Below are 14514 nucleotides of genomic sequence, written 5' to 3' on the forward strand. Positions count from 1 at the left end.
TGTAAATGATGGTAGCATGTGTGTAATACTTACATCTTGGTATTGTGAAGTACCCTCTTGGCTCAGGATTCCAACATTGGGCAACCACTAGTTTGATAGGACTGCAAAACAAGGAGTAACAACAATGGTTTTTACTAGTATTCTTTACTCAATGAGATAATGTGTGTGCAAAGATAAAGTAAACCAAAATTCATTCCCTCCTTTTCTCACCTGCTGTATTATATCATTGGCAGCAAAGACAAAAGTGGAAAGACAGAAAGAAAGTGAGATAGAAAAATCCATCAGAGCACAAATATCAACAATGTTCAAGAGAGGCCTATAAAGTAGCACAGCTTTAGAAGTATTTTCTCCTTTCCAACAGTTGCGCGTTATCTTACCCTGGTTTATGTACAATCTCGCGTAATACTCGGACAGCGTCGTCGTTGCTCATGTTTTCGAAGTTGACGTCGTTGACCTGAAGAAGCATGTCTCCCGGCTCGATCCGCCCGTCTAATGCAACAGCTCCTCTGTGAAGATTGAGGTTAAACTTTCGTGAAGTATAAGCAAAAATATACCAGACTACACTCGAAAACAAGTAATTATGCAGTTAAGGAGCTTGTGTAGAGCGAAATATTACTGGCAACATTTTTTTAGTTTTAACTGGTCAATTGCCTCAAGGTATAACAGACAAGTTTTGCGCAGAAAGCACAGCCTATGTAAGACTGGACTGCTAGATTTGACTCACTCAAACTGAGGCAGACCCATACTCTGATGGATAAGGTATATGTATGTATGTATAATGCATAAACATTTACATGCTACGCTTTATATACAAGGATGCAAGGAGTATGTACTTTAAGAACATAATCTAGTAAATATCATTTGTATGACTGCAAGCATAGGAGCCAACTAAAACATATCTTTCATGTTATGCATTTTGAGATATTCTTCTACTAATAGAGTAAGCAACCAGCATCCAATGCACACTAAAAACTGACAACTGCAAGGTCTCCTATTTCATAGCTTAATTGACACTGCACCCCAAAGTCTGTGTTTAGAGTATAGGGTGCCACTGCCTGTCAGCAAGTTTAACATTTATGTCAGGAGTCTCACCCTAGGTTATTAATCACCACGTCTTAAGTTACAAGAATGCTCCCTGCAACTTGTTGGAAAGTGAGAAAAACAGACTATAAGGAAAACAAACGGCATCCATTACTTACCCTTTCATGACCGAGCCCACATAAATTCCGCCGTCCTTGCCATCGCCCACTATACTGATACCCAGGAAATTTACATTATCTGTGAGGAGGGGAGAAAAAGAATGAGAAAATATGGTCAGCTGGCACGACATACATCACAGCACAGGAAGCAGTAAAGACCAAACCGATATCCAGATATCTATCCACAGGACATGAGGAAATAGTAGGAATTTGTGCACAGCTTCTCACGTTTAAAATCCAGCTGAGGTGTGTATAGCTGGTGTCAGTTTTACGAAAGGCAGGTCAATGTTATGTAACTTGTGGCCATTTTACGTCACTCAATAACCACACATTTTATGTGAATTTGTGAAATTTCTTAGTGTCTATAGAAGGATTTTCAGGTTTCATCAATTTGGCAAGACTGATAAGATTGTTTCTCATGTATCAAAGGGCAACAAGTAAAGACTTTGAACCCTTAGGAGGTTGTATGTTGTATGCATCATAAACAGATATATAGATATCAAGTGATCTTGTTTTTAAAGAAAAGCAGACTTGGAAGTGACCACATCTGGATGTACTTCTACTTTACTGTTTTTGACATCATGGTATGCCAAACTTGAAAAAATGGAAAAGCCTGAACTTAAAACTAAAACAAAACAAATACGATATTTGAGTCATACAAAAAAAATCAAGGTTATAGGGTTCTTCATATATATAATATCTGTATTACATTTGTCAAAATTGAGGTCAAAGTATAGTCTTGTGGGTATAGTGCATGGTAAACCATCTGCATTGACAGCTGGTCACAAGGCAAAGCCAACATGTCTGACTTTTGGGGCAAAGTTAAATCTTACATTCTCGCACACCAAGAATCCACAAGACAAACAAACAATCTGTCACACCCAAGGTTGTTCAGTGATAACCAACTGCTGTAAAATCATGGACACGACACCACTCCAAGGACAGATATGGGGATGGTTCTTTCAACTGAGAATGAACACAGCAGACAAGGAGCAAGTCAATATGTGTTCTTACTGATGAAGGCGCTGCAAATTTTAATGATATCAATCGCAAGGATTGACATAAATGTATTGCTGCAATGCATTCTTTTTAGTTTTATCGCCACAGATACTTGGATTTTGGAAGCAGCAGTGATTATTGTAGGAGCAGTAGGGACAGATGAGCAAGAGGAATGAAATGCTGACACTAATGCTTCAAGAGTGCTTACCTGGCCCTGCAATAGGAGGATGCAATTAGACGAAGAAACAGCATTCAGAAAACTGTTCCAGAATGCACTTATAACTACAACTACAAGAGTGACACTTGTAACTTTCCTTTCCTTAAAGATGTAAGATCCAATCAATTCAAAATTTTTTTTTAATTTTTGAGGGAGAGGCCAAACTATTTCCAATTCTGGTCAAATCTGAAAGTTGCATCTTCTTCAAGGAAAGTTACAGTTCACTGCCACTCACAAAGGAAGTGTGAGAGTAAGAAGAATTCAGCTCTAGTAGCCAGAACTATTTCAGTACAAAACGTATTCTCATGAAAGTTATCTTTGTCACTTAATGAGGCAAGAAGATCAGGTTGAAAGAGACCGTGGGTACTTACCCATATTTAATGTTACTGTGATAATATTTAACGACATTGTGGAATCTGTTATACTGCTGAAGGAGGAAGACTGAAAAACACAAAAACAAGAAAACAAGTGTTATGGGTAATTCTGCAATATACATGAATAGAATGTAAGAAATTTAAGAATTCAAGTTTTCTAAATCATCAATTAGAATTGAATTCAAGAAATACAAAATCACAAAGAGTGCAACTTTGTTGATATGTTTCATTACAGTTATAGATTATAGTATTATAGAATCTCTCTACAAATATAACACACAAAACAAAACAAAGGAATAAGAAAAATGGTTATCATAAAATGAAATGACTAAAAGCATACTACATGTAGTGAGATAGCATCAGAAAAAATGAAGGAGGGCACAAAAACTTTTTAAAACAAACATCTATTAGAAGTGGACAAGAACTCACTGATTCCAGCAATGGCCAACCAGTCAAACCACAAGTATTTTGTCAATCTAATATTTGACCACGAAAGCTGTTGTGAAACTTAAGTATTTCAACTCTGATTGGTAGACTGGTTGGGCATGTGTTGGAATGAAGGACACACAAGTTGGCTACTGATAAAAAATGTAACCACCTCGGCTAGATCCACGTCCTGCGCTCCGTTCTGCAATCATTAGTCATGTGGAAGAACAAAGTTCCGAGTTAGGATCAACTAAAAATGGACCCCCAAAAAAGCTCCATCCACGAGGCATTGCCAAAAACTTCTACCCACGCATTAAAAGTGTAACGTTACTGGTTTTCTTTTCTTTTTTTCTATTCATTACCATTTTGCCATTTTTACCAAGAAGATTCATCTATTCTTTTACAACAGAAATTCCCAAAACACAGATATCCAAATCCATCAACAAAGAGATTTTAGTGCAGTATTTTTGACATACCGCACAACTGCGTTATCTTGCATTTAAAACCGATCAGGTTTATCTATTTGTATTTGTTTAGCTTTTCCACTTATGGACTGCTTTGTGTTTGTTTGTTTGTATGCATGTCTGCTTTCTAGTATCAGATGCTGCTGTGGTGTACAATAAAATTAATGCCTATATATGAACTGAACAGGTTGATTCCATGACAAGCGTCAAAAAGCTAAATTCTCCTAACATCATATCACTCAATGTCCTTCAGTTTTCCTCAGTCAACTTAATGAGAATTGCGACTTTGATCTCGTCTTACCAGTTGCATTATCAGTTCTAAGATAATCCTTCCAGCTGGCATCCCTGAAACAACTCAAGTCACCATTTTTTCTAGGCCAAGAGGGATTAAACATCTTGAAGTACATTTATTAAGTAAACTTGCAGTGGAATGTCTTGAGCAGTGTCTACAAAGGTGGGGCATGTTGTTCTTAGATATGATTTAAGTCCTGCGAGTAATCAGCCACTCACTTTAAGAAATCCCTCAAACCTTTGATGGAGAGTAAACGAAGGAAGGCCAGTCTAAGTTGGTTGGACTCTATCTTGGACAATCACTGAATTTACTTAGCATAGTTACTGCAATGGCAGCTACACGTACTGTATCTCAAAATGAATACAACTGCGTTTTCTTCTGAGTCTATGATATTTTCAAAGATTCTTGTCTATGATATTTTCAAAGATTCTTGACTGTGACAAGATGCTAGAAGGTTTTGAGACAAATTGACGTCAGCAAAGTAAAACCTTTCATCTCGTGTAAGCACGCAGGTGCCACATGTGTCAGAGACTACATCTGTATGTAAATATACACAGGATTTGCAAAAATGGAGTCTGGTACATCCGATCATGGGATATCCTCTTACCATGACCCTTATGGTGCCACTGGTTGATGCATTCAAAAGGTTTACCATTCTGTTTAACTTTAAGTTGAAGTTTCAAGTTTTCAACCAAAGTATTGTTTCTAGATAATTTAAAACCATTTCTTGGAAGTCTTATCATGAGATGTATTGTACAATATGAGCGTCAAATATGGAAACAATTCTTATCAAGTATGGTATCTGATACAGTTCAGCCCATGTAACCTCAGTTCTACTGGAAGAAGGTAGGATTAAGGTAAATCCTGGACTAAACCTTCCTGCTCCTGTTCGTGCAAGGCGTCCTTGACTTTGGTCTCTAAGGCTGCTAGGCTAAAGAAAACATGACTAATGGATTCAACTGGTATCTACAGACGATAGATTAGGGAGGGCAAATTGTAAAAACTCATTGTACAACTTCTTCAAAATGTTAAAAGTTGTTACAATATGATAACTTGAACTACTGGTTCAATGTTTTCGCTGGAACATTCTTTAAAAAAATATCATTTTATCTGAAACCAATAGTCTCTGTGTTGAAAAGGGCATTGATACGATTATGTTTTCTTACATTTCAAATGTTTATGATACAAACCAAATGTATGTTTATCAAGCTTGATAGAAATGCAACAGATAGCCAGAAACCACCATTCAGTTACTAGTGCAGCCATTCCAGTTTGATTGGTTTAAATGGTGGTCTTTAGCCAATCAGAAACCACCTGACATAAGTCACATCAAACTGATTGTTGGTATCTAAAATAAAGGTTCCACAGTCTCATTTAGCATGTTTACTGGACAGCTTTAAACAAGACCAACTTGTACATGTCAGGGTTGGACAAGTTTTCTAAAAATCCACTTGTCCTATCGGGCAAGAACATAAAGAAATTACTTGCCCCAACCAACTTTTCACTTGCCCAAAATTTAAATCATATTTTTCTATGCATTTTCACTTACAGCAATTAAATTCTTTTATCATTTGCTCTTTTTCTGTGTTGACTAATAATGCTAGATGACATTACTGTGAAATGTAACTAGTAACAAAATCTCACTCATGGAAAAATCGAACTTGGCCGATCGGGCAAGTGGGGTAGGACATCCGCTTACCCGCTTTCACTTGCCCGTGACAACCAGACTTGTCCAACCCTGTATGTGAAACCATCAATACTAAATCTAGATATCAAACTAAAACCAGAATGGCTGCACGTGAAAAACATGTTGCGACATAATAGAAAACCAGCAGGACTGCGTACATACCCGTGCAACTCTAGGCATACGCGGTCGCCTTCTCCTTCGTCTATGCTTGGTGCCTCGCATCAATCTTGATGACGTGGTACATTCTGTCGTGCTGCTAAATCTGAAAACCACAATTCAGTACATTAGAAATATAGAAATGTACCCCTTACTGAAAACTCCTCCCACCGGTTACAACATAGCCAGCACATACACAATACATACAAAGTACCTGGGAAATTCTCCAAACTTTTTGGGACAAATACAACAGCTTACAATGTCCTAAAAACTGGGACCCAGTCCAGAGACATGCAAGCAGATGAATCATGTCCACGCTAAAATAACAACAAGTCTTTTTCTAGAACAGTGAAAAAATAAAGCAGTTGAATAGAGCAAATAACAATTTCAGACTGTCCATGGGTGGCCAACAACATGTCAGACCTGCCATTATTCTGAGTGGCACTTTGTTGTACATTTCGTATAATTCATATCATCATAATTTACGGATGAGACTTGGGAGGATAAATTAGACCTGGCTGATGCAAGATTTGAAGCGGATCATTACAATATACCAAGGAATGTATTACTACATAATGATGTTGGTGGTGTCTTTTTGTTCTTCTCTGTATCTTGCATCATTACTTCAGGTAGATTAGGGTACCACCAATTATGGGTAATGTTCCTACAGTTCTTGCGTGGGACCTTTCTTTCAGTGAAAAGAAAAGACACTCTAAGGCAATTTCTTAATCTCAAGTAAGCACATAATGTTATCTTTTAATCCTTTAGTATGACATAAATGAAGTAAATGTCAATTTATCTGCAAAATCAAAAATCCGCAGACCGTTTACACTGCTGTAAAGATACATAATGTGTTATCATTTTCTCATATCAGAGAAATCAGCATTTTTACCTTTATTCTAGGATCATTCACAGGATTAGAATCAGAGAGTGGCAGATAAGTAAAAGAGTACAATTTCTATCTGTCTCCTTTTCTGATATGAAAAGAAGACAACAGCTTTATCCTAGGATGATCCATAGTATCATTGACATACTTTAGAAACATCCTAATGCATCTATGCCATTCTTTATTGTGTTGGCTTGGATAAGCTCTGATTATACTCAACACACACTGCTCAAAAGCACATACTCCTTTCGACAAGCATATTCAGTGCTATGCTGGAAGATTTAGTCCTTCAAACACACCTGTTTGACCACGTTGGGGGCCTATTAGTGTAATGTAATATGTTAGCTGAAAGGCAAAAATGTGGTCGCTGAAAAGCTAGTTTTTACATGGTCATTTGCCGAAAATTGGTTCATTTCTCTGGACCAGCGACAGCATTGTGTCCTGGGTAATCATTAGTACCTTAAGAATTTGGAACCATTATCTTTCTGTGAGCCTTCTGTGATGGGACACAAAGAAGAGGGTGGGAGGGGGGCTGTTCTTTGATATTTGAGGAAGCACAGAAACACATTAATTCTGAGAGAAGCTCCTTTCCCCACGCAGTCACGTCAGTAGGTCAAATGTTGTAAACAAAATGCTTACTGGTGGTGATCAGGTACAAGTCTGGTCGGCACTTTAAATCACGACTTGACAACCATTTCCGATTGTCACTCTAAAGAGCACTTCATGGTAAAAGTTCAAGTTTGGTCGTGAATAGAACCTGAGGCCAATGCTGGCGCCAAGCGTTCTGTCTTTCCACATGTTGTTATGCTTATACGTGCTCTTTGGGGAAAACATGGGTCTGTTTGCAATCTTTGCTACCAACGGTAATGACTTTGCTCAAGGATATCCTACTGGTAAAAATCTTTTACGATTGAAAAAGTGTGAGCCAATATTTCCCTCTTAAAACCTGGAATTTAGATAAGCTTGTAAAAGGTGAAGTGGGGGAGTCCTAAAAACGAGGCTGTTAAAAGTAGGTTGCCTGTCTGCTACCCTGCTGAGAGTCATGACCACTTTCTCAAGAAAAATATACAGACATCAGGAGTGATACTGATTCCATCTGGCTAAACACTGTCCTCTGGTGTGATCTATCATGTTTGGGGTAGGAGGGGTTAGACTTGCTGACAAGCTGCCAAGGGCAAACCTAGGAGGAACCACAAGGTCAACAGGAACAGTCACTTGGAAAATGGCAAGATCTGGTATTTGCTTGCCTGAGAATGTTAACTAAATGTGGATATTTGGTCCGTGTTTATTGAACTAAGGGAAAAATTTTGTAAGGAATTTTCAGTGATTGACTGAAAAAAAAAAGTTTTTATTGATCACATTTAGTCTTAGTTGTTTCTCAACTACTAACCGTGAAAAAATCATCACAAACTCTCCCATCAAAAACAAACTTGTCATATTTGAAAATACTTGAAACACTTTCGAAATGTTTTCAAGAAACACTTTTCCTCCTAAGTCAGTGCTTTTTCTAAGCCTATTTCATGACAATACGGCTGTAACAGGCTAACACAATGGTTGAAGTGTTCTGAGCACCTTCACTGGGCACCTTAACTAACACCCAATTGTTGGGTATGTTTGATACTGGAAGGATGTCTTCGTCACCTGCACTAAGCATTGTACCAACATGTCAACACGCCTAACTCAATTTCAACAAACATTTTTTGTTCATGTGCCACAGAATTAGTTTGTACTTTCCCCTATTCTTCCTCTTGCTGTTACTTGATATGCTGCTTTGTTACTACAGTTAAAAAAAGACAAAATGTAGTTACTCTCTTTTTTCAATTCAAAATAAGCAAGCATCAGCATCTAGTTCATTCTTATTGTTACATTTTCAACAGACAAAATGTTTACATCAGGAATTTTGCTGTTTAGTCTATGTTTAGGTTCAGCTAGGCTGTTAGGATGGAAATTGAGCGAAACTATGGCACTCAGCAGGGAGATACCACCACTAAGCATCACCACTCATCAACTGAATTGTCCTCAAATAGAGGGTTACCACGGATTGCCTCTTGGTGGAAGCACGGAACAAAGGAAAAAAAGAGGTTTCTTTGTCACCTTGAGAGACACGTCATTACCAGTGTTTTCAGAACGGCATTCCAAACGTGGTGGAGAGAAGCTGAGACGGAAACTACAAGTCAATCTGTCTGCAGCCATTGTTGTTTTCAATGCCACAACAAGTGTATATAACACTGGTAGGTGCCAGTGGAGTCCCTGCCAAGAATGGCTTTGTATAATTTTGGAAAGGTGAGCAGGTACTTGAAAGTTGTTCTGTCACGTTTCCTCTTCTTCCATCAGTGCCTACAATCATCACGTTGATCATTATGGCACGTACACAAGGTACACAATAGTAAGTATGATCCACTCGCACCAGGAAGGACCCCTACTCTTTTCGATAAGTGCGGTGGGTGTGGCTCTCTCTGAACACGGGACCCTCATTTAGCGTCCAATCCGAGGGACAGCCTTAGCCGGAGCTAGGTACTCATTTCTCACAAGTTTTTTAAAAAAATGTAGAAAGGCCTTACCTGCTATCATCGTCTGTGGAATCGAAGTAACTTGTTGTATCAATGTCGCTGCTCATCAACGTTGACGAGCTCTCGTAGCCATGGCCGCTACGATGGCGGTCATGCTTGCTGTGACCGTTGATTCTTGTTACTGCAGCAACAAAAACAAGCAACAATGTTAGCTGTCATAGCATGCAGATATCATTACTGACACTTCAAGGTGCTGACTCTTCTTTTTACAAGTTAGACAAAGGTGCATGTGTGTGTGCATGTCGGTGTGTGTGTGCGTGTGTGCATATGCGTGTCTTTATGCTGCGACACAATGCGATAAACAGAGCAGGATCCATAACCAGGAATCTTCTTTTTTTTTAAACTTAAAATGCTCTTAACTGTTCAGTACACATGAACAATGTGGACTTATTTACCTGAGATTGTAACCCTGTAGAGGAGGATCTTGTGAACCATTGACCTGAACTAACTGCTGATTCTGTCCCAACAACTGATACACTACTGCAAAGTGCCTTCAGAGCATACAAGTACACATAAATGTAGCAGTTTTTACTTTTCCTCAACGTATGAACCATGGTATTTCAGACTTAGAAAACTCAGGCAGCTGAACATATTAACCAGTCCTACTATCTGATAACCTTTTGCTAGGTTGTTCAGTAGTATTGGGATTTGGTCAAAAGTATACCTTTCCATTGAGGAGAACTCTTAGCTATTAGGCCTATAGAAAAATCATCACATTCTGAAAGGCTGCAGTAAGTATGTCCTGTTTCACATTAACTAATATGAAGTGTACAAGCGCTAATATAAAAATCTGCATACGCAACTTCTTAGCCCATTTCCTAATTCTTGAAAGAAAATTACCATCCTTGTTACCAGAGGAATCCTTTGTGACTCTAATTGGTCCTGTATACTGTTCCATGTGATACCCTTAGCACATCCCCACCCGCACGCCCCCCTCTTCTAACCACTACTGCATCTTCATGTCTGTTTGGACTGAACATTAAAGATCTAAATATGTTCACATCTATGCAGCTTGTCTCCAATGCCTTTGACTAAAGACAAGCAAACAACTGGGACCCTATGTGACATTTTAGCTCAACAATATTTCAAGATCAAGTTTGTTCACACTTTCTGACGTTACGCCCCTATACAGTAGACTGGGTTTCTTCCATTAGCAATGTTTGGCATTGGACCAGGTAAACAGGAAATAAGCAGGGGCTCCAAACTTTGGATTTTCTGTACGTACACCGTACACTGGGGATTTGGTCAGGAAGCTGGTATAGATTCGATATGGAGATCAAAACAAGCCAAGAAACTGAAACCAGGTCAACTAGAAAAACCACTTGAAAGTCTCCCTCAAGGCTGCATAGTTTTCCTTATAGGATTTACATGCTTGTAATGTGTCAGCTTGATAACGTTTTCCTCCGAGTAAGACCAAGGCTAACCAACAATTCGAAGTATAAACTCTTGACATATCAAGAAACTTCATCTGCTTGCATGTACCTCACATTTTGCACAACTAAGCAGCTAATAGTTTTCTATGCAAGAAAATTACATGTTTCTGGCTTGGTTTCTATGCAAGAAAATAATATGTTTCTGGCACTGTTTCTATGCAAGAAAATACAGTGTATCTGACTAAAAATCATACAGTAAATTCCCTGACCAATATCATCGAGGTCTTTTCCAAATTTTTCTCTTCTTCTATAACCCAATCACTTTATCCTTTTGCCAAGGCCTCTACTTAACTTGCAGCTTCTTGAGCTATCCTGTTTATAGACACAAGGACTTCATAAGGCAAACCTGAAAAGGTAACCTTCTTGTAAAGTAGGGATGGGTTAGAGCAAGGACATTCCTAGGTTTACTATGATGAGAAGGCTAATCCACATGACCTCCAGGTCAAACTACAAAGTTGACCTGTCACCAGTTACTAAAACAATTAGGACTGCAGCACTATTCTGATGAAAGATGAATGTCAAAAATAATTACTGAAGTTATAGAAATATTCTAGAATCAATGGAAACAAGTACAGGTTAATCTCTGACATTCAATGTTAACTTTCACATCTTAACTTTCCTTTCTTTGGGTAGCATGTGATTCAAGCATGTACCGGTGGCTGTACCGTGATTCTTTGAACACCATAATAGATTTGACATTAAACATGATAAGAGATCACAGCATGAGAAACATTTGAGGGATATTCTATTATATGTGTTGAAATGATTCTTGTTCTACAACTACATGTACACTGCAGTTTTGAAATGTCCCTCAAACCGGAAACATTAGGACTAGAATGTTGTAGCCCCAAGTAAAGACTAAAAGAGATGCTTCCATTACTTTGGTTAGCCTGGGCAATAATTCCTACCCATAATGACCCAGTACCTTTGAAATCCAAACAGTCTAATGAGTAATAATTACCTCATGGGTCTACTACTAGTGCTAGCTACTTCCTATGGCTATAGGGAATAACTTTTCAGTCTTGGTTAAACTTTGCTAGACTAGAGTAGAGTAGAGTTAAGTTCTTCTTAGACCCCGTTCACATGGGAAAAAAGCAAGTGAGTTAAACGAGGAATCCGATTAAAATGACCAATCCAAAGCCATGTGAACAGAACTAATCCGATTGGATTGCCCATTTTGGATTGGATTGACTTGAATTGCAATCCACCTCGCGAGGTGGATTCAGCGCGCGCAATCCGATTGTCGCGCAATCCGATTGACCAGAATCGCCCATCTGAACACAATTGGATTGGATTCGGGCTTGTTTCATGGTTTTGACGTCATACATTCGGGTACAGTGGACATTAGACATACAACCATACCTACAACATGACAAAAAAAGTATCATACACGGAATAGAAAAGAAGTTTATGGGCAAGTTTGCATCTTACCGCTATGGTTAACAACCGGACGCCGCAAGATTTGCCGGAACATGTGCACCGGTTGTTGCCGAAAATCGGCAGTGCGGCAGAAGACTGACTGGTTCATTTTGGCAATATAGCCCATGAAAATAACATGTGTGGTTTTGTTTCTCTTCTATTGTTGGAGGCAATGTCCCAACACCACTAAAAAGGCAAATATTCTACGAGAAAAACAGTCGGAAGCGTGTCCAAACAGAATTTTCGAGCTTGGGTCACTTCACTGCATGCAAGCATGGGCGAGCAGTTTTTTTAAACGAAACACAGATTTTTATTTCAGATAAATACGTGGTAAAGTCAAATGTTTTGGTAGCAGCTTCCCCTATTTATGCAACTTCTGCAACAGATACATTTTATATAGTTAAATGTGGAGTATAATCACACCGCGCGTAACATTTCCACCCCAATTTAATAGACTATCCCAATGACCCCGGATGACCTAGAAGCCGCCACTTTCGTCAGTGTGTGTTGCGGACCATCGACGCGTCAAAATCTGACCAAAGCCGGCCGATTTCTCAACAGTTATAATCAATATCGATGTCGCTACATCCTTCAAAAATTATGAGGCAGTCTGGCAACATTTTGGAGAAACTACGCGTGCCCGCGGTGGTCGTTGCATGACGCGTGCCGCGGTAAAGAGTTTAATCCGATTGTGTGGTCGCGGTCGCAAGTTTGAGTTTAATCCGATTGTATAAAACTCATGTGAACACGTTTTTTTTAATCCGATAGAAAATTTCAATCGGATTCCTTGTTTAACTCACTTGCAATTTTCTCATGTGAACAGGGTCTTAGTCTGAGGCAGGTAATGTTTGTTCAACTTCAAGATCAGTGGACACAGTATTACTTACACCAGGAACTAGTCCAGGAACAAGAAATGCTCCAATGATTGCAAACTATGGTTGGTTGCTTAAACACATGATGATACATTTTCTGTGAACCATAAATCACTTTAATCTGGAAATCATCCTTGTTAGGTTTCCCTTCCCTTCCCTCCCCCTCAGCAAGGATGGTGTCCAGGCTACAGATGACTGTAACCTACCCAGGATATCTCATCTCCACACCTCACAACTTGATAAACCTGACAATCAGGCAACACTATCTGTCCTTTCCCCATATGGACCTTGTTATGGGTTCTGACAAGAAAAGATATTTCCAGCTAGATTTTCCAAACCATTGCTTTCTTCTACCAGGACTGAAGAAAAATATCCTAGACTCAATTTGGAAAAAAAAAATCATCTAACCTAGATTTCAGTGCATTTCAAATGTAGCAACCAGTATTCAACAATGCAATTTGGAAAATTCTAAACCCTAAAATATCTGTGACTAGAATTCTTCACGCTATCTCACCCTATCTAGGGCAATGTCTTCTCCATGTGTGTGATTCATAGCTATGGGCCTCTGTCAGAGTCTGTGGATTCTCTTGCATGGGGTATCCTAGCTTCTACCTGGGGCATAACTTTTGGCTACAGCCTAAAAGAAAATAACTTTTGTTCCAGGACAATTAGAGAGTCAGAAAGTGTGTCACAAAAAGAAAGAAAAAAAAAAAACAATGTCGGGAGCCATCGACATAGCAACTTTAAAAAAGACGATGATACCTTTTGTACCACAACTCTTATAACCATGTCCACTTTTCCACTATCCAGGTTTAGCACACACTACTGCATTATAGACTAGCTGTCTGCACTTGTTTTTACTGATACTTCTCCCAAGTGTGGGAAAATGTTACCAGAGCTGACAGTGTTGAAATTCCAATGGCACAGACATGCTGCCTTCTCCATGCTACTGCTGGTGTTCTCTGTCTCATTGCATTTCATACTTGAGATGCTAAATACCATGAAACAGCTGAGTTCCTCCCCAGACAGCCTTTTCTGGCCTTTATCTTCTTCTATACTTCCAAACATGGGAAACTGAATGTATCAAACTCTCAATCCAACATTACTGGGGAATGCTAATAAAACACTACATGTAATAGGTTGGTGGTAATGCTATCCTTTAATATTGAATGGATGAAAGGAATATAGTAATAAATAGAATGGCCATTGAGATTTGAGCCTAATCAGGCTTGCAATTTCTATTCCAAACTTTCAACCAATTCATTGCTATCATTTTTGTTTCATGAAAATAAGGCAAAAATATGCACTGCTTACCAAAGAATTATCTGAGCATACATTGACCATAGTAAAAGTATACATTATTGTACATCATATACGAACTCCAATGACTATTCAAAGAAGTAATACAATGCCTAAAGAAAGTCCCATTATTTATATGAAAACAACAGTGGGTCATAATCCAGAAGTAAAGGCATGACTTTTCTGCTTCATAAATTTCCAATTCCTACTCAACTTGCTAA

The 14514-nt window shown here is 38.7% G+C and overlaps 1 protein-coding gene across 13 annotated transcripts in view; it reads right to left on the reverse strand.

Moving 5' to 3' along the window:
- Positions 1–14514, reverse strand: part of LOC118429980 (segment polarity protein dishevelled homolog DVL-3-like) — a 47568-nt gene that overhangs the window by 13800 nt on the left and 19254 nt on the right. For 9 of the 13 annotated variants that reach the window (XM_035840632.1, XM_035840630.1, XM_035840629.1 and 6 more), the window contains 7 exons: positions 9262–9391; positions 5821–5920; positions 3388–3417; positions 2787–2856; positions 1200–1278; positions 378–506; positions 34–101 (listed from right to left, as the gene is read on the reverse strand). In XM_035840632.1, the coding sequence (XP_035696525.1) occupies positions 34–101; positions 378–506; positions 1200–1278; positions 2787–2856; positions 3388–3417; positions 5821–5920; positions 9262–9391 (606 nt within the window). The remainder of the gene's footprint in view (positions 1–33; positions 102–377; positions 507–1199; positions 1279–2786; positions 2857–3387; positions 3418–5820; positions 5921–9261; positions 9392–14514) is intronic. The other 4 variants (XM_035840633.1, XM_035840631.1, XM_035840635.1 and 1 more) reach the window with 1 other exon arrangement.

This window comes from Branchiostoma floridae, chromosome 14 (genome assembly GCF_000003815.2).
Source record: "Branchiostoma floridae strain S238N-H82 chromosome 14, Bfl_VNyyK, whole genome shotgun sequence".
Taxonomy (NCBI): Eukaryota; Metazoa; Chordata; class Leptocardii; order Amphioxiformes; family Branchiostomatidae; genus Branchiostoma; species Branchiostoma floridae.